General features: G+C 41.1%; 2 protein-coding genes across 3 annotated transcripts in view; both read left to right on the top strand.

Annotated features, from left to right (window-relative positions):
• Nucleotides 1-567: 567 nt before the first annotated feature.
• On the top strand, nucleotides 568-10,031 carry eif5a2 (eukaryotic translation initiation factor 5A2). 2 transcript variants are annotated; one of them, XM_069152685.1, is made up of 5 exons: nucleotides 568-655; nucleotides 2,075-2,254; nucleotides 2,410-2,514; nucleotides 5,639-5,770; nucleotides 5,937-10,031. In XM_069152685.1, exons 2-5 carry the CDS (start codon nucleotides 2,093-2,095, stop codon nucleotides 5,997-5,999), a joined length of 462 nt encoding a protein of 153 aa, XP_069008786.1. In that variant the 5' UTR covers nucleotides 568-655; nucleotides 2,075-2,092; the 3' UTR covers nucleotides 6,000-10,031. The 2 variants fall into 2 exon arrangements, with proteins under 2 accessions (XP_069008786.1, XP_069008787.1); XM_069152686.1 differs by lacking the exon at nucleotides 568-655 and adding an exon at nucleotides 1,099-1,112.
• An 847-nt stretch (nucleotides 10,032-10,878) lies between these two features.
• slc7a14a (solute carrier family 7 member 14a) overlaps nucleotides 10,879-19,968 on the top strand; it is a 58,250-nt gene continuing 49,160 nt past the window's right edge. The window contains exon 1 of the mRNA XM_069152689.1: nucleotides 10,879-11,358. The gene's annotated coding sequence lies outside the window, so the exon portion shown is untranslated. The remainder of the gene's footprint in view (nucleotides 11,359-19,968) is intronic.

Here is a 19,968-nt window from a genome sequence, read left to right on the forward strand (position 1 = left end):
TGGAGTATAATTGATTTAGCCTATTGACATTTAAGGGGCATATCGGCTCACATTTTGACGCTGGTCAAAGTGGGGGCTAATTTGACTATTTGAATTCAATATTGAAATATACAGCACAAAACAACGCTTTTTTTTTTTTTTTTTTTTTTAACGTAAAGTTTCAGTTTGTGAGGTAAAAAAAAAAAAGAAAAAAAAAGAACGCGGTTAACGCGGCGTTGCAGAAAATTGAAATACTCGATTGCAACAACTGCAAAGTTACACTTCAAGTACAACGGGATCCACTTGATGAATGCATTCGGTTACCTTCCCGCCAACTCAAATGTTTACTTTCCCAATTTTTTTTTTTTTCCTAATACAAAAGTAAAGCCCGTGGAAAAAAAAAAAAAAATCGCACTTAAGTAGGGCGCCGCGGTACTCGAATAAATATACTTATTTACATCCCACCGCCGCGCACGGTGGCGCGCCGCGACGCTTTTCAGGCAGCTCCGGCACCGTCCCACTTTACGTCCCGTCACTAACCCCCCCCACCCCCCTCCTTCTCCACTACGTCACTGAAACGCGTACCTGCCCTCCCTAAACCCCTCCTGCAGTACAAAAGCTCCACGCATGCGGAGTGACTCTCCCTTTTTTTTTTGGTGCGAGCGAGACACACAAGGTAAGCTAAACGCACCCGACTTCAACAACAACACACACCAAAAAAAAGAAAAGCGACCCCGTTTTCGCCGTTTGAATCTCGCATTTGAAAGCGTCGCCACGGGTCCGGGGGGCCCCGCGGGGCGACGTCCTTCCTTTTCACCCCCTTAAAACGCGTAAACACCGGGGTGATGGGGAGGGAGGTGGAGGTGGAGGGGGGGGGGGGGGGAGAGAGAGAAAAGATGTTCGCAGTCTCGCTCGTTAATCAATAACTTCGGAAGCGGCGCGATTGAAAGAAGTTAGCACCGCGGGGCTCGGCTAAGCGTTAGCGCCCGCCCGGGCGACCGTCGAAGCCGGGAGTCGACGAGGGGAGGGGAGGAGGAGGAGGAGGGGGGGCGGCGCGGCGCGGCGGCTAGCTCGCCGAGCTAACGGTGACAGAAAAATCCACGAGGAGGGGAACCCGAAAGGCTAGCTCGACTGTTTGTTTGTTTGTTTTTGTGGTGTTTTTTTTTTTTTTTTTTTAAATCTCTTCTGGCCCCCGAGTGCCACGTAACGTGGGTAGTTAATGGAGCTCGTTAGCCTCCTAACTCCTAAACCCTTAAAGCTGCGTTGGGGAGGGAAGAGGGGGGGCACGGCGGCGGCGGCGCTAACGCCGGCCTTTTTTTTTTTTTTTTGTTTAGTTTACTTTCTAAGGCCGATGAACTATTAAAAGGCGGTTAAGCGTGCGTAAACGCGTCGGGTATTCCCCCCCACACTTTCGCCACCCACCAAACCCCCCCCCCCCCGGGTTAGGGTTAGACGTTTGGAGACGGTTTTTTTTTTTTTTTTTTTTTTTTGGAGATGGCAGGAACTTGGTACACGAAGCGCACTCGACGCGTTAGCATGTGGCGTTAGCCGTTAGCTCGTAGGGTTAAGTACCCCGGCCGAATTGGGTGTCCCGCTTCGGCCTTAAGTGTTTGTATACAAGTTTGTTTGTGGGGGGGGGGGGGGAAGACTGTGAACAATAAAAGCATTTAATTCCTGTATGAGATCGAGATCAAATACCATTTTAAACGTCGACCAAAAGAGGGGGGGGGGGGGGCCGCCAAGCACAAAATGGATTAACTTTTTAGTTAATAGCTTCCCCCCCCCCCTTTTTGATTTTTTTTTTTTTTTTGGGGATTGGTTTTTAAACCACTCGCAGCCACGACCACTGTCTGGTTTGAGCACAGTACCATTATACATCAGACAGCTGCTGGGGAAGTCTTAACATGGTCTCGTTTTTTATAATTCTTTACCTGTGGTCTTTTTGAGGCCACAAATCTGCTCCCCAGTTACCTCGCAATGACCGCCACGTTATTCCTCCTTTTTTTTTTTTAATTTTTTTTTATATAAATGTACTTAACATCATGCAGGTCGTAATGCGGTAATCCTAATGTTTGCTCTTGTATGCGTGTCACAGAGCAACCTGCAACCCATCATGGCAGATGATGATTTCTCCACTGCGGACGCCGGGGCCTCCACCACATTCCCCATGCAATGCTCCGCGTTGAGGAAGAATGGCCATGTCATGCTGAAGGGACGTCCCTGTAAGATCGTTGACATGTCTACCTCAAAGACCGGCAAGCATGGGCACGCCAAGGTAAAAACCAGCATGGGGCATCCTTTTGGAACGCAGATCTTAGGGCACTTTTGTGGTTTAGCCTTATGTTTCCTTGTTTTACTAGTAGTCCCCCCCCCACACACAATGTTTACTTGGCCCAAGGCCAAATCTAATCAGTTAAGGTATTTTCCCAGGTTCACCTTACTGGACTGGACATCTTTACTCAGAAGAAGTATGAAGATGTCTGCCCATCTACCCATAACATGGATGTTCCAAATGTCACAAGGAAAGACTACCAGGTGAGATGCCCCCTTTGATCACATACAATATGCAGAACGAATTTGCAGTAAATACTGCCTATCGTGTCAAATAAAACAATTTGGTAGGGGAGGCAAACGCCTGCTTTCGTGCTGAGTGTTTTGGAAATGTGTTTAAACCCCCATTTGCAATCACTACAGACAACGTTTTGGATTTGCTATAACCTAAGCGCCATGAAACCGTGAGAGAAAATCTATGCTTTGTTGATTGCTAAAGGGGTGTAGGAACGGAGCTGTCTCTTCAGCAGCTGTGAAATGACACACAGGCTTTAAACTTGCTGAACAGGTTTTAAATTGGCTAACAAGCAGGCTCCTCTTCCCTGACTAAAGGTCTCTTTTGGAACAATAATTCTCAAAATGCAAGGAAACAGTTGTTGGTATATTTGTTGGAAGTGGTGAAGAATTTGTAGTCATGTTTGTTAAATAAAATTTCTGCTCTTACTATATTCTATCTGGCAAAATATCTTACAGTATGCCTTGGTCTACTTCAGAAAAAAAACATACCACAGTTATGTTACACTGGCTCCAAGGACAAATGTCAATTTCTTTGGTGAAGGCATTCATCTTCATCGGGCCTTTCATACAGTCTGACACACGTACTGTAATTAAGGCAAAGGTGCCGTTAAAAAAAAGAAGTCATTTTCAAAAAGGTTTCTTGTAGCTTTGTTGCAGTGATCTTGTATGCAGCTGGTCTTGAGAACTGATACTTTTTCTAATCGGTCCCTACAGGATTTCACTGAGTTTTTGTGGGGGATTTTTTTTTTCCAAAAACGTAATTTGTAAAATTTGAACTGTAGTTTGAGTGTAAAATAGCAGGAATCGGAAAACCCTTAAAAAAAAGGTTTTCCGATTCCTGATTCACTGACCTGATAAAGGAATACACGCGCAATAACTTCCTGTGACAATCCTGCACATCACAGAAATACAAGTTTTCATGTTTTTGTAATTTATTTATGGAATTTGGAGAACCACGGGGCTAAAAGTAAAGTATAAAAAGATATAAAAGTGACGTAGCGTTGCAGGACAGACTGTCTTGACTAATATAGAATACGACGAAAAGACTTGATGTATCCCCAAATACTTTCAGCACAGCTTCTGCTGATGACATTTTTTTTTTGCGGGAATTAAGTGCTGCAAGTTCAGGTGCCGCAACAGCCGTGAAAGATGCTTTGCGCCTGAGCCTGTTGAGCAGGAACAAGTTATAGATGACCAAAATGCCGGCTTGCGATCGTTGTCGCAGAGCGTTTAAAACAAAAATGACAAATATTCAAATTTATTTAGGCAACCTCCGAGACGAAGATCACCAAAGATAACTTGATTATTAGCTTTAATTTACCGAATCTCGTCAAAATGTAACCGTCGTTTCTAAAGTTGGTCGCTGGGTCTGTTGTAGCAGTGCGCGACACTCGACGTTCAAAGGCGTGCGTTATTTTTCATTTTGGCCATTGTGGCGATACAGCATTAACAATAGCTGGATGCAGCTCATGCCATTAGTAGGCTCCTGTCATTCCTGTTCAGTTTTTCAGAATATATGTTGTGTGCGCCTCAGGTTTTTTTTTTTTTTTTTTTTATGTTGAAATATCATACATTTATTTGACTGTTTAGGTTTATTTAATTTTTGTATTAAATTGTGGAAATTTAATGCTAATGGCCATCAACTGCTTCTGGTGTTGTGGCATCCATAAAACTGATACTTCACCAACCTTTTGTTGCAGCTGTACATTCTTGTGATTTGTGTCGCTGCCAGTCTGTTTTCATGATATACATTGCTAATAGGATTTTTCCAGTTGCCTGGGTTGGCGTGCTCTGCCAAACTGTGATGACATGCGTTTCCATTGCAGCTTCCCAGTAGGGGATAACCGTGCCAAACGGCTGTGGTCCTGCTCGGTAGTAAGGCCGAACATGGCCAACCCGTGCCAGTCGTCACCCCTTGTCTTCGGCACCTGAACTGTACGAAAGAGTAGACGCAAATCCGTTCATAACGTTTCTCTGTTTTTAGCTGGGGGGGGGGGGGGGGAGAGGGGAAGGGAGGTTCTGTCTCTGTTTGCACATTAAAATATCAGCTTTGTTTTGCTGTTTAATGCTCATTTTCAGCTGGGTAGGAGGAATGTTAATTCACTTATAATGTAACTTGAACCGCTTACGCTTCACACTAAAAGCTTTCTACTGGCACACCAGTGGGCCGCTTTTATTTTTTAAAAGAAAGGTAATGTTTATCACCGACTATTTTATTGTTCTGTAAGACACAGTGGAAAAATCATTCAAAGTCAGCCCGCACGGCTCAATTAATCACAGCGTGACTAACCTGGAAAAACCCTACAAGAGACTTTATGCCACTTTATAGCAAATAATTTTTTTTCCAGGCCGAGTTTAACTCAAAGGGTGATGGAGATTTTTTTTTTTTTTTTTTTTTACTCTGCTGTGTGCTTTGGAATGGCATTCCACCTATATTGAAATTGGCTAGCGCTGGTTCTCCTTTTGCTCGACCTCCACGCTGGCAACAGCCACGGCCGGAGCCGTTATGTTTCTGTGTTGTCCGTCCGTCCCATTCTCTTGAACATAATAGCTCAGAATCGCCTTGAGGGAATTTCTTTAAACTTGGCGCAAACGTTCCCTCGGACTCAAATATACTAATACGATTTTGGTTGTTAAATTTGACCGTGACATTAAACAAATTTGTGGCCACAGCTTATTAATTGATATGTTAATTATGACTCAATATCACCCAATAGGATAAAATGGGAGATATTTTAAACGGTTAACTTTTCTGTCACATCGTACTTTGCTGTCTTATTATTTAGCAGCATAACTGAGGAACAGGCGTGGAGATTGTGACCATTTCATATTTGGTCAGATTCTGAATAATTGACCCAGATGTTGGGGAGTCCACCTAAGTGGTGAAGCATGTGAACACGTACAAGGATTTGTATATGTATTTTCAAAACCTTACATTTTGATTCTGAACAGATATGAATGTAAACTGCAACTTGACTGCTTGTCAGAGTCACACAACTAGCGTTGATAATGATAATAAAAAAAAAATTGGGAGCACAATCATAATGTTTTTAACTTTTTTTTTCTTTTCTTTGCCTAATGGCTAATTTAGATAATTGATGTCTCAGAGGGTTTCCTGGCCCTGATGGATGATGGTGGAGACACCAGAGAGGACCTCAAAGTGCCAGATGGTGACCTGGGAAAAGAAATAGAGAAGAAGTTCAGTAATGGAGACCAGTTTATGGTGAGTTTCTGTGTCCCGAGTAAGGGTGTGCCATGTTTGTTAAATGATCATATTGGTACCGTTTTAATATCCTTAAAAATGCTATTGGAATTCAGGCAGATTAAAGGGCACGTTGCCCTACACAAAAAAAAAAAAAAAATAACCTTATTTTCTTTCCCCTTTCCAGGTCTCTGTGTTAAAAGCTTTAAATGAAGAGCAAGTTGTTGGCACGAAGGTGATGACTTCATAATGAGTCCAAAACAGCGCTGGAGACCTCACACTCCTCTCCTCCATTTTGGTTTTGAAGCCTCACCAAAGCTACTGGCCTTCACCCCATCTCCACCAGTTTCTGCACCGTCAGCTGAAATACAGAAACTGGACTTGGTCAGCTTCAACTGTACCTTAGGCTCAGGCCTGACAAGCATTCTCTTCAATCAATGAAGTTATCCGCCCTTAGCCATGACTGCGTAATTTTGCAACTAGTACTGATATTATTCCTAACAATATTCCAACAATTGACAACATTCCTTTTAAGAGTATGGGTGATATGCTTCCCCCCCCTCCCCCCCTCCCAGTGTGCATTGTTTTTAAAATCACTCATTGTCCCTTTTGAATGAGATGTGCAGTGTTTTCTTTCATTATTTTATTCTTCTTCCTTTTTTTTTTTCTTTTTTAAATTTTTTTTTTTTTTTTTTTTTTTTTTTTTTTAAAGTTGGCTGGTTTGTCTACAGTTCAGATGCTGTTCCGGACTTAAATTCTTTTACTTTCCACTAAAAGGATTTTTATCTGTGCTTGCTGACACTGCACCACAAGCCAGTTCCATCTCTACTGGTACATTGGTCTAAGAACCCAAAAACATAACTATATTAATAGCCGTATTATGCCTTTCCGTTAACACATCTACATGCACACTTAACACTTGATAATTGACTTGTATGCACATGCCTTAGCAGCTACGACTTCATGTACACCGCAAAATTTTATTTTCTCTACACTTGATCCGCAGGACTCATGGCAAGCTTTCTACTGCATATAGCTGGGTCTCCAGATGGGCCTCCTCTAGCAGGGAACTCTGCTGTCTCAGTAGTTCTGAAGCTGAACAGGCCGGGACAGGGGCGCTTGGGTGGGGCCATTTTCTCTTCTATGCTATGAAACTTTCTTTTCACTCGAGGCCTTTACGAGCTGACAAATGTATAAAAAAAGAAGAAAAAAAAAAAAAAAACCGAAAAAAAAAAAACCCGATTTTGAAAGAACAAAATACTGAAAATCTTTACTGTTCTAGTCTTAAAACAATTTTGTCTTTTAGTTTAATTGCAACGATTAAATTCTGTTCAAAAACAAATTTTTTTTTTTGCATGATCAGAATGCTACAGAGACTGACTTTTTTGGGCACGAAATTATGGAAAGGAAACAATTTTAAGACTTGTATGATGTAGCCAAATCTAAAGAGGTAGTTGCGTTGGGGGTTATTCAAGTGGGGAGTGGGCTTGTTGTAGAGAGGACATTTAAGGGGTAAATAGGTGTATGCACAGTTTCACGGATTTTTTTTTTTTTTTTTTTTATTTTTTTTTTTCCTCAAGGGTTTTGTGCCGAGTTTGCACTCTAAAATGGATAGTGGCTAACATGGGTTTTTATGAAATTTTGCTAAATTGTTCTCTACGTTTACATTCAGACAAACAGTTAGTGGAGACATCAGGTAATTGCAGGAAATTAAGAACGCGTTTACATGCACTGCATTCATGCGGTTGCTGGAGAGCCTGCATTTACATGCGAGTGGTCAGTTTTCTCCCCTACCTCCAACTATAAAATTAAAACTGGCATGGCATGTTGTAAATGTATTGGCAATATATTTGAAGCACTGCAGCCTGAGTTTTTTTTTTTTTTTTTTTTTTTTTTTTCTCTCTATTCTCTGATTAGAGCATTTGGACTGAGTGAAGAAGCCAGTCTTTCAACAGTGCATGTGTTAAGAAATATACAAATACCCTGCAGTTGAGCTGTGGAAATGACTTATTTAGACACGTTTAGGGTAAGTTTTAGTCCGACTTTTGAATTTTGGCCACAAGGGGTGCATGAGTAGGAAATTACAGCAATACTTATCTCGTTCAAGTTCTGGTCATTAACCTGTGCTCATGTTAAAAACCCTGCTGGAACCTCAGTTAAAACATATACATCAAGAAAACTGGTTTCTGTAGCAGAAATTTCTCAGTTCCCTTACATCGGTAAGGCAATTGTTTACATGATGTTTATGACGTCAGGTTACTGCTAAAAAAAAAAAAAAAAAAAAATGATAATCAGATTTCCTAAATACGTGTAAACACAGATTGTAATATTGACATTGGAAGGTATTATGTTCAGCTTTCAAGTTGTCCTTTGTACAACAGCAGCCGGTCTGTAATTTTTGTTTGGACCAGAGTCCACCTAAAGTATTTTTTACTTCTGTCAAGACACCAAAGCAGTCCACTGGGTGTTGTATTTTGTATTAAGTTCAACATGAATTTTGTTCCTCATCATTCCGTTCTTGTTCAGTGTGATGTTTTCCCTTAATTGTACCATGTAAGGAACTTTGGAATTACAACAGTCACTTCAAACTTTTTTTTTTATTTTTTTTTTTTCCTTTTCTTTTCTTTCTCACTTGTAGTACATAATTACAACAGCAGCACTGTGGATTGCAATATCAGATATAGAAGCCATATGACTAATGGTGCATTCCATATTAAAAAAAAAAAATTAAAAAAATTGATCACTTCAAGCAGGGGAAAAACATTGGATTAGAAAATTAAACGCTCTAAAAGCAGCAGTGTAGTATTGCATCGACATTGCGCTATGCGGGCTATTGGGCAGACGACGGTCTTTGGCAAATGGGGGCACATGCAAGACAACTTAAAGCCCCCGCTTTGTCCTCATAAGCGTAATAAATTCTTTTGACGTCTTCAGACTGCACCACCTCAACCTGATCTCTTTACCGCACTTGCAGAGTAATAAGCCCGACGAATGTGTACGAGACGTGTCGTATGCAAATGGCAGGAGATGCTCTTTTGAGGGAAGTAGAGGAAGCGGTACAGACAGAACACTGCAGTATTGTACTCTGCCCCATGTTTATTTGATTTTTTTTTTTTCCTTTTTCTGGTTGCCCACACGCCACTGTGCCTGTGAAAACCAAATTTTTTTTTTACCCGTATTATTCTGCCTCCTTATGCATACATTTCCACAAGTATCCAAATCCTAACATCTATTCTAGTATTGCAGTTTTAATAATGATAATAATATGAGGTCTCTATGCTAAACTATTCTTCCGCCATCTCCAAAGCCCTAACAGAAGAGGAGTCTTCCTTAAGCCATATTCGTGCCCTGTGTGCCGTGTGTCCATAGTCGAGGTCGAACCCGGGATTGAAGACTTCTTTGTCGTCCCCAGTTCCATCCAATTAACTCTTGATATGTAGCATTAATTAGTCCCACAACATCGTATTAATGACCCTCGACCTTTAGCTGTCTTAAAGATGTCTCTCGCGCGGAGACGGGGAAACGGGACTGATGTCTGAATACCGTTGGAGAATGTGTTTTCACTGTGAGGTGAGATGGTCCGGTCCTAGTTGCATTCAAGTGCTGATCTAGGGTCAGAGCACGCTCGGGATAACTGCACAAATGACCGGTCGGTGTCACGAGGGCAGATTTTTCTCGTGGCTCTAAACTGAAGAGTTAGGAGATGTGTTAACTTTAATGGTGTCATCAGTGAAGATAATAAATGAGATTATTAGCATGGTTTTAATTGTTATTCATCCGTCGCAAACTTTCACAGTTCTGGTGTTAAAAACATGTTGCGTTTCCTTTTGTTGTTGTCCCCCGTCCCCCGTCCCCCCACCACATTCTCTGTTACCTCTGAGACATTGCCACTTCCACATTTTCTTTCACTCTCTTAACTGGGCTACTTCATTTTTCTTGCGCATATTCTCTTGTATATATGGACCACAGGAACAGTGTATTATCTTAAAAGCAGGAAATAGGACACAGTCTTATACACTGTATGTTCTTGTGTATGCTGGGTAAGTGGGTTTTGGGCATTTTCCCAGCTCGGCACATGGTCTCATTCTTTCTTTATTGTGTCTGTGGTGAAATCTGACCTTTAGCCTCTTCTGGAACACAAAGATAAACGGGCTCTTCTTTTTCTCTCTTCTAACTAATGTACGACTGCTGTCTTGGAAAAAACAAACAAACAATAACTTTCTTTTTTGTTGTGTTTGCAAAATAAAGTTCATTCAGATGTTACCGGCTACAAGAAATGCAACGGCTGTTTTCTCCTTTTTTGTGTGTGTGTGTGTGTGTGTGTGTGTCCTAACTGGCAAATGCTTCAATGTAATTCATTACAGTGAAGTGTTTCTATTTCTTTGTTTACCCCCCGCAGAACCAAATGACTGGCGCAAGAGCCGCTTCCAGTAACTTGCCCTAAGTCACCTTGATCATTGACTGTAACCGCATGTGTTTAAACAAATCAGTGCCTGCTCGGTGTTGACCTTAAACTTTTGATACCTGGTTCCACGATACTGGAACTTTGTTTGATGACAGGCGAGTATCCACAGCTTACCAGCAATTGACACAAAAGACTACATGTAGCGTAAAACCTTCACATGCATGAGAAAAACAAAAGGCTGTCAGAACTGCCTGCTCAGCAAGTGACATCTTTTGTTGCTAAGAAAAGGTGAATAAAATTGGCCTCGGTGGAAGAGGACTCTTGAAATAGCTGGTACCAGTGCTTTTCCTTAAATACTTTACATTTTGCGAATGTCACGCAGCACTTTTAACTTTAAATTAGTATTTTGAAAATTGTTACGTCGGTGCCAAATACTTACAACAGAGGATCTGAATACTTTCGCCACCCCTGACCAATTGAGAAAACTCTTTTATCAACTGTCAAAATGGTCCGTCAACACGTGAAAACCACTTCCGCTACGCCGTGCAATAAAGCTCGTCACTACCTTTTTAGCCAATGGAATTCTGATATGTTTTGACGCATCCACGTCATTGTTGTTGTCGTCACACCTGTCAATCAATCAATCAAACAATCAAAACAGTCAATCGGCTTGGTCGGCGGGCTCTCCGCGATACGAGCTGAAGCACGCTGCTCAAGATTAAAAGATCAACTCGTCTTCAATTGCGAGCGAACGAAACCACGTGACAACACCCCGGAAGCGTCTGCACTGGCGGACAAATTCAACATTCGTGCCCGATGTAAGTAACAGAACTGCTGCATTTTAGAGTCATGGATATGCGCCCCCCCCCCCCCAGCTGATGGACTTTCCTTCACGTGAACTTGTTTGCGGATGTAGTGAAGGAAGAAGCCGGTAGACATGATGCATTACTGCATGAGGCCAGAAGAGCAGCTGCCCGACACTGAAGGTGAAATTCCAGCAGGCCATGGATGCAGAGTTTGGCCCATCACAGGAGTATCCTGAAGTCACCCTGGATATTCTGCCCCCACCCCCCTTTCCCTATGACCTACCTGTGTGAGTCACCGTTCTCCAAACTGACTGCCATAAAGGAAATTAAGAGTCTTGATGTCAACTCCCAAGGTTTGTGCAGTGACAGATGGCAAACACTCATCTGACTAATTCCAGGTAAGCTGTTGTTATTGTAAATGGAGATTTAAGGAGCTATACAACTGTCTTGTTTAATTCAATAATCTGATCGAATTTGCTGTCGGCCACCATCTGTTTAGTATTTTTTTTGGTGCTGCTGTATTCATTTAACCTTTTATTTAAGACTCTGAGATGACCCTCATTTACGATATTACTGATATTACAGACAGAAAAAAAAAAAAAATACGATGACTTATTAGATGAAAACTTGTGCCCGTGACATGTTGGTATAGGTTGGATATGTGTTGTCTTTTATTTCAGTCATTGCTTACATGAATATGAATTTAAGAGCAATTAAAAGTACAGTGTTGATATTTGCCATGTAAACACTGCACCTGTCACCTGTGTGATCCTCTCCTAAACACCAGCCAATTTTTTTTTTTTTTTTTTTTTTTTTTTTTTTTTTTGGGGGGGGGGGGGGTCACAGACAGTACGTGGGCCAGGCTAAAGGTACTATGGTTACTCCCCAATGAGACACCCGAGATCCTTGATAAGCAGTGAAAACCACTTCTTTCTGATTTTGAATGAATGCCCCACCATCTTCTTCCCCCCCCAAAAAACTTGCCAATTCAAAATTGTTTGTGTTTACATCCACCCATGTTGACGTTTTTGTGCACTGTCGTGAGGCCATAACTTCAAAAATCGACCTCCTCATACTTAAATGGTCTCTTCACCGGTGTCGCCTTTTTAAAGTCAAAACTTATTGCCAGGCCAACAAATATCACAATTCCACAATCCCAGCAACGAGGGACTTTACCTCAACTGCTCACTAGATGGCGGTGAAGCTTCACTTTAACAGGTGAAGTCTCGACGTTTGTTTTTGATTTATCTTAAAAGTTTTTGTGACACAACATCAGTCACAAGTGCAAGTCAGATCAATGGCAGTGGCAGTAAAAGTAGTTTAGAAAGCCATGCACATTTTATGGTATTAATAAACCTAATTCACGTACATACTAATGTGTGGAATACTCACCAGCTGCAACAAGAGTTAAGACATTTTTCACTTTTTTTGCATTAGCACCCACGGATGACATCATATTTGTTGTTTTTGCCAGATATGAAGCTCTCGCTTGATCATTTCTTTCATTCACAAGGAACTGTGACAATAATCAAAAGGCCCCCTTTACTTTGTCTCAGCTCCATCTCTTACATAATTTGCTCTTAATTTGTTTTGAAATATATACGTTTTGGATGAAACTACATCCACAGCAGTCTGCAGGTTACATTCTCTCTCTTGTATACACAAACACACATCCCAGTGAAGGAAGCACATGGACTCACCTCCATAACCCATTAAGACCCCATGACCGTTACAGAGAAACTGCCAGTGTGTCTTTCCCCTAAGAATGTTTAACTGGGATATGCAGAGCCCTTTCAAGGCTCATGTGGAGAGCAAAGCAGGGATTGTGGAGGGGATTGGTCGAGGTTTTATGGGCCATTCCTCAGCGCTCCAAAGCTGTTTGTCCAGACAGCGAAGCTGCTGGGTGACCGGTTGATTTCTGGAAGAGATGAACCGGTTTGAAATGATTAAAGATTTGATAGAGTTTTCTTGGTAGAGGGTTTGTGTTGTAAGTCAGGGAAAACAGTGCTACAGACACACTCATTGGCTACATACAGTACATCAACAGTGGGGTAGGGTCAAGTGTAGAAAGGGCTATTATGTAACTGCAGGATGTATTTCTCGAAACAGCATGAGATGGAGAAAGGAAAAGAGATCAAAGCATTAATGTGAACTGTATGCTTTTATTGAAACTGTATGGGATTAAGTGTGCTTGAGAGTGTGTGTGCGTGTAAGAGAGTGTGTGTGTATAAGGTACAGAGCTACCATCAGTTTCTTCCAGCCGTTTCCAGTCCCAGACATTATTACACTGTAAAATATAGGAAACAAATGGATTTGCATTAATTCATCTGTCCTCATGAATTTAACATAGTTACATTTTTAGATTTTACTCTTTTAAAATCTGAATCAGGAGCGAGTTTTCTGACTTGAAGTTTTTTGACTTGAGTTAAATGAATGCTGTGCTGAATGTTCACTCAATCCATCAAATTAAAATTTTAAAGACACTTTAAGCTGGCTTAGTAGTGAACTTTGCAGAATACATTGTTGAGTTGAAAAAACAAGTTTTATTTCACAGTTTACTGGTAATTTATTTGTATGAGATCACTGAAAAACCTGTTATATACTTGAAGGTCCTTTTATATAGAAATATTATACATGGGAGGCAGGTATTAAATTAACCATAATCAGCTTGTATTTATTGAAATATGTGGTTTTAAAAATAGCAATTTTAAGTTGCCAATTGAGATGCATTAATAACCAGTACAGGTTGAGGTTATTTATGTGTAAAGAATTTTAAAACTATCTATTTATGCGTTTACTGTAGCATCCATCGAAGTCAGGTCTGTGTTGCTTGTTTTTTTATTGGCGTGTGTTGTGCATGTCTGCATGAGTCTGTCTGTATGAAGGATGATAGCATGTGCAGGCAGCTGTGGGGTTAATAAACCAGTGTGTCTGTTTGAATAGCTACGCGCAAAGCCTACACATGTGGGTTTTCTTTCATGCGTGTGTCTGTGTAGGCTCGAATGTTTTTAAAGATAACGGAAGTTACAGAATCCAGATTTTGAAGTGAAGAAAAAACGAATATGGAGAAAGAGCACTATATCTTGGCCTCTGACAGGATTTGCAGGACAGAAGGAGGTGTTTGGTCCTCCTTTCATGCGCTCGGTCCCACTGACGGAGGAGCAGCAGGGAAGGTTTCTGCATGTGTGTGGAGGTAAAAGGAGGAATATTGGAAAGATCCATTTCATGGATTGTGATAGAGAGAAGTGCCAATGTCTTGTTCAGTTTCTATAGTTTTTTTTTTCCTTATAGGGAATGGCAGTATCAGCCTGTTGGTTGGTCCACTTTTTTGGTCTAAACTGCAATTTCTCACCAACTGTTGGCTGGATTGTCATAAAATGTGGTACACCCATTCGTTTTCCCCAGAGGAGGCCTCTTCAAGACTTTTGTGATTCCCTGACTTTTCCTCATATGCCTAAGTGGCTAACTTCTGGGTTGTAGTGGATGGATTTTCATTTATTTGGCAATTATTTCCATCAGGATGGATAGATACATCCAGTGATCCTTTGAGTTTTCTTATATATTGTGCAAGTTCAAGACTAAAACCTTTTTTAGATAATTTAGAAGAAACTACATTGTGAACCACATTTACAAGCTGTTTTGAACTGATTATGAAGGATACCGAGGCCAGAAAATGATGTTGGTAGCCACCATGGGTGACTAGACACATCATCTCAGCTTTCATTTTGGGACTGCATCTCATAAGTGCAGGTCAAGATCTATCCACAGTCGAAATGTTGGCTGGAGAATATGGGACATTGTGCTCTGTTGTCTCTGTGTGAGTCTTTGCACATTCGTAAGAGGCTGTGATTAAGACCAGAAGGGCAGGGGAGTGTTCTGTCTTCAGAAATAGTTATGCTAACAGATGTGTTCATTTGAGAACGGGGCTCCCAGCATGTACTTTCTATTTTAGCTGACAACCCTCTGCACACTCATACCGCTGTCAGGACCCCTCTGTCTTTGAAAAAGAAGACCTTCCGTGGAGGAATTAGTCAATGACTTCATCTGCAAAAAATTTAGACCGGTTCGTTTTAGAATCTGAAGAACAAAAGATTGCTTCTTTGTTTTTCTCCCCTTCAATGAAACACTTTTGATAATTGCTTAATCAGTGTGCACATTTAGACTACCAGCTTTTCTTATGCCTGAACTGTAACTGAACTGTGAGGATCTTTTGGATGACTCACAAGATATTTTTAAACTACATGACACCTGGCACTCATTATTGTCATTATTGCAGCAAAATATTAAATAAAATTCAGACAGTATGACAACGTTGGACAAAAACTCTTATCAGATTTTACTTTGAAACAAATACAGGATCTCCCTTTATCACTCAATCAGTCAATGTTGTGGTCCAGCCAAAAACATGAATTCAACCTTTTCAGAACATGCATTAATTAGTGAGAATTATAGTTAGACATTAAATAGTTTAAGTTATGGAAAACTGTTACTCAAACTCATTGGATAAAGATTCTTACATTAAGAGCTGTTTAATTGAATGTATAAGAATAAAAGCTTCTGGCCAACATAGGATATAAACATTTTACAAAATATATTGGTATGCATGGCTTTGTGGAGCAACATGCTACAGCTTTAAATACACCAAAGTTTAAAGTAGCATATGAGAAGTACACATGTACCAGATCACATTAATTCAGAATAGCTGTGGAGCCTCCGTTTCCCTGGCCGTTCGTTTTGGATGAATGAAGTTTGAACATTCAGACTGTTGCCGCCAATAGAAGTCCAGTTAAAGCAGAATGTTGTTTCTGGCCACCTGCTCCCCTCTGGCGCAACTTTGAACTTCCGTGTATGTGTGTGCGCGACCTACCATGCATGCGTGTATATTTGTAAGGGCAGTTAGTAGACTAGTAGTTGGAATGTTGAAAGGTTGCGTCCAACATCTGGAGGTTGACTCCAGCAGGCCCGTAAAGAAGAGCTGGTGGGTCGGGCAGGTCATTATTCAAACCAGATGAGGATAGCTCCTCATAGCCGAGGAATATAAACACTACTGTTTGTTCTTTGCTTCACATTTATTTTACCTCAATGGCTTCATTGTCAAAAAGTCATTATTTCAGGACTAAACTTCACTCTTTGAATCGTGTAATTTTCCTGATGATTCAACAGCAACTCTTCATGGAGCTTTTTTTTTTAATGATTTTATACATTAGTTGTTTTTTTTTGCTGAAGTAGTGAACTTCCAAGTGGAGACGAGTGTTTGGTGGACAAAAATTTGTAACAAAGCTTTTCTGTCAAATCATGAAGTTTTACAATGGACACTGTCATAAGTAGCTAGTTTTTGTTGTTGTTGTTGTTGTTGTTGCCACAAACGGTTACAAATATCATCCCCACATTGTTTGTAGTTATTTATTGTGTCTTCCAATCTTTCTCTTTCTCCAAGGCAGGAGTTGTGTCTGTGTGCAGGGCCAAATGTATCATAATCTGTCTGTGACTCAAGACTATTCACAGTTACAAATATCAGCAATTCATTCATAACAATGCTTAAATCTGTTTAATTGGTTATTTATTTCACTGAACAAACAATGTTACTGTTAGGCTGACAATAGACATTAGGCTTTCTTTAAAGGTCGACTTTGTAGGATTTAGGAGGATCTATTAGCAGAAATGGAATATGATATTCAAAATTATGTTTTCATTAGTATAGAATCACCTGAACCTAAGAATCATTTTGTTTTCATACCATTAGAATAAGTCCTTCATGTCTTCATAGGACATAAAGTACAACTATTATCTGTAGGTTTTATCTGTTTGTTTTATTACTCATGCAGATGTATGAGGGCCGTTTGGGAGTTGTGGAGGAATGCTGAGGCGATGCGATCATACTTATAAACGGGTGTCTGTCCGCTTTCCTCCCACTCTTATCAATTTCCAGGACATAGCTGGACCCACCAAACAGCTGCTCACTGAACATGTTACATAATAAGAAAAATAAAAGTCTTGTGTGTTTATTTGCAATGGAGCTGGGGTGGATGTCGGGTTGTCAAATAGTTTTAGAGATCGTCGTGTCCTGAGAGTTTCAGGTTTGGGATAAAAAATAGATGTGTCTATTCCTGTGGACGTGTGTGTTCATGTCTCGAGAAAAGCCAAAAAGAGTAAAAATTCAGATTCTAAATAAGGAAAAATGGTTAATATTGAAACTATTAGTTTCATCTGAATTCTGTGTCCTTAAGATACTCTCAATTCCAGCTTGTGTGTGAGCATTTACCGTTCTTGGTGCCCTGAAAACAATCTCAAGGACATCCAGAGGGCTGCTCTGCCAGTGTGTGTCGTGTTTTTCTGATGAAGTCCCCATTTTCTGCAGGCTGTTTGTGAAACGGCTCACTTGTGTTTTGTCTCGTCTCTGAGGAGAGCGCCATGAGAAAATGGGCTGGCTGCTGATGCGGTGGTCCTATCTCGCTTCGTGGAAGTGACTATAAGAGTGACGAATACTGGAAAGTCACCAGCTTTAAATAAACAGCAGCCGCGGATTGTACTGTTGTTCAACTGACTTCAACTATAAGGTGTGTGTGTGTGTGTGTGTGTGTGTGTGTGTGTGTGTGTGTGTGTGTGTGTGTGTGTGTGTGTGTGTGTGTGTGTGCGCGCGCCTAGACTAGACTATCAATGTGGGCATGAAGTGGTTTGTGTGTATACCTGCATTGTTACACTCCTTTAAACAGTGAAGTTTCAGTTTTGAGTTACACTTCAGTGTGTTTGTGTGTGCACGAGTGTGTAATGCGGTACATATGTTCTGTGGTTCTGAGTGTTTGTGGACCGAGGACTGGGAGCGGTTATGAAAACAATGTTACCCAGAGTACAGTTCTCCTGGATCACAGGTTACAGCCCCAGGGGGTTGTGGGATAGGCCAGGTCACTGTAGGGAGCGGATAAACCTGACGGTGACTCCCAAAAAGTGTGTGTGTGTGTGTGTGTGTGTGTGTGTCTGTTTGTGTGTGTCTGTGTGTTTTACTGACCCCAAAAGAGCAGGAAGACGAGACTGACATAAGTGACATCATTGGTAAAGCAGAACAAGCTGTTTTCAACACAGTGCTATAATCACCGCTGACGTTCCTAATTGTATGTGTGCGTGGTGTGTCCTCAACCAAGACCATATGTGAATGAAATGCATCTCTTAGCAATGCTGCAGTTGGAAATGTGTCAATTGAAATTAGTAACAGTTTTTAAAAGTCGTTTCGGAATGTCACCTGAGCCTTTGCACTTCACTTTGGTTCAGGCATTTGAGGCCCCAATGAAACCAAATCTGAAACAATGTCAAGTGAACACTGTACGCCTAAGAAAAGAGCCTGTGAAGGCCATCTTCAAGGTAAATTTCAAGTTGTAAGTAGTGTAGTAGTGGTAGTGTGAGTAAATAGAATTAAAAAAAATATTAATTGGTCGACGTGCAGTCTTGTTTTCATACAGCAGGTGGTGCCACAGTGTGTAACAAATGGTGTGGTGTGCCCCCACAAACAAAACAGACACCCATCTGTTATTATTTCAGAGTCAGGGAATATTTGAGGTTGCAGAAACGGTAGCAGCAGCAGCAACGGCATGATACAAATGAGCAATTTTCTGGATAAATCACAATTCTGATTCAGTATCTTTAACTCAAATGGCAGTTTATCCTCTAAGTCATACAGTATGGTCGTCACATGATGCCGAAACACAGCTAGAGTTTTATCACCAATAAATTTTACAATACAAGACCAGATGTATATATTTTTTTTTTCCGCAGATCAGTGGAATTTATATCATCAGTATTTCTTCACATGCCCCGACACTCACCTCTGGGCCTCCTCTTTTCTATTCTGCCGTCGGTCTGAGTTCTCTCTTCCGTTGCCATACACGATGCTCTTAATCCCCTCCCTCCTTTTGTACTTATCTTGCTAAATTCCCTCTCCTCTGCCTCGTTGTCTTCTCTAATGCCCTCTGTTCTTTCCTTTTTCCCGCCCCTCCAAACCTTCTTGTATCATCACACCGCTTCACATCTGGGCTGCACCTGTCACGCTGAGAAGTCAGTTTTCCCACGAGACTCCAGTCCCTGTGAAGTCAAAAACCCCACTACCCATTTAATAAGAACAAATATTTATCTGCACGAGTTACAACGTAGGGGGTCTGGTGCTCTTCTTTGAGCAACGCTTTCACTTCAGTCGAAGATTTTGATATCCCAAATGGGAAAATTTGGTGCAGTACAATGTGCACACATGATATCTTGCAGAAAGGTTATGACAGATAAATCATTTGAAGAAAGTAAATCTCTGTTGGTAAAATGAAACCCTTTTCTGATAGGACATCAGTGTGTTTAGGGTTTTGTAACGTTTAGAAACGGTTTAAGTTAGAGAACAAACGTGATCAAGAGATCAATGTTAATTGTCTGCTTTGACACATTGTCAAAATTTGCAATTTTGATAAGCCATCCAACTAACTCCGTCAGCAGAGTTTTTGGCAGTGGGAAAGAGTTATGGCTACGGGAGAGCTTTGAGGCTTGAATGTAAAAAGTCTCTGATTTAAATCTGCCCGCCATTCCCTTCAAAGTAGTCCGCAAGTGCAGCGATTCACAGCTCCCAACGCCCCTGTGACGCCTGGAACACTCCCTGGAAGTCCCGCTCTGTCAGCACATCAAGCAGCATCTGTGATTAGTGTTGGATCTCTTTCACATTGCCAAAATGACTGCCCTTTAGCTTGAACTTCTATTTGGGGATGATAAAGAAGTTGCAGGGAGCCAAATCTGCAGAGTAGGGGTGGTGGGGAATGACAATTTTGTTGTTTTTTTGTGTCCGTTCGTGAACATCAAGAACAGTCTTGGAACGTTTTGATTGCATGTCATACAGTACCTTGGGAATCCCCGGGTGCATTTCCTGTTTTAATTTGGCTTCTAATCTGTTAAAATATCCCACAACGGGTGAATAAAACCTCTTTAAGATCAATTACAGAAGCTCATAACCAATGAGACGGAGTGTTTGATATTATGTGTGT

This window comes from Embiotoca jacksoni, unplaced genomic scaffold (assembly GCF_022577435.1).
Source record: "Embiotoca jacksoni isolate LCO1_2020_lvr unplaced genomic scaffold, fEmbJac1.0.p SCAF_18, whole genome shotgun sequence".
NCBI classification, from domain to species: Eukaryota; Metazoa; Chordata; class Actinopteri; family Embiotocidae; genus Embiotoca; species Embiotoca jacksoni.

Bases quoted from the DNA above. Each gene is read 5' to 3' on its own strand.
- eif5a2 (XM_069152685.1), top strand. From the start codon at position 2,093: ATGGCAGATGATGATTTCTCCACTGCGGACGCCGGGGCCTCCACCACA. The intron at 2,255-2,409 runs GTAAAAACCAGC...GTATTTTCCCAG, and splicing joins GCAAGCATGGGCACGCCAAG to GTTCACCTTACTGGACTGGA. The intron at 2,515-5,638 runs GTGAGATGCCCC...TGGCTAATTTAG, and splicing joins TCACAAGGAAAGACTACCAG to ATAATTGATGTCTCAGAGGG.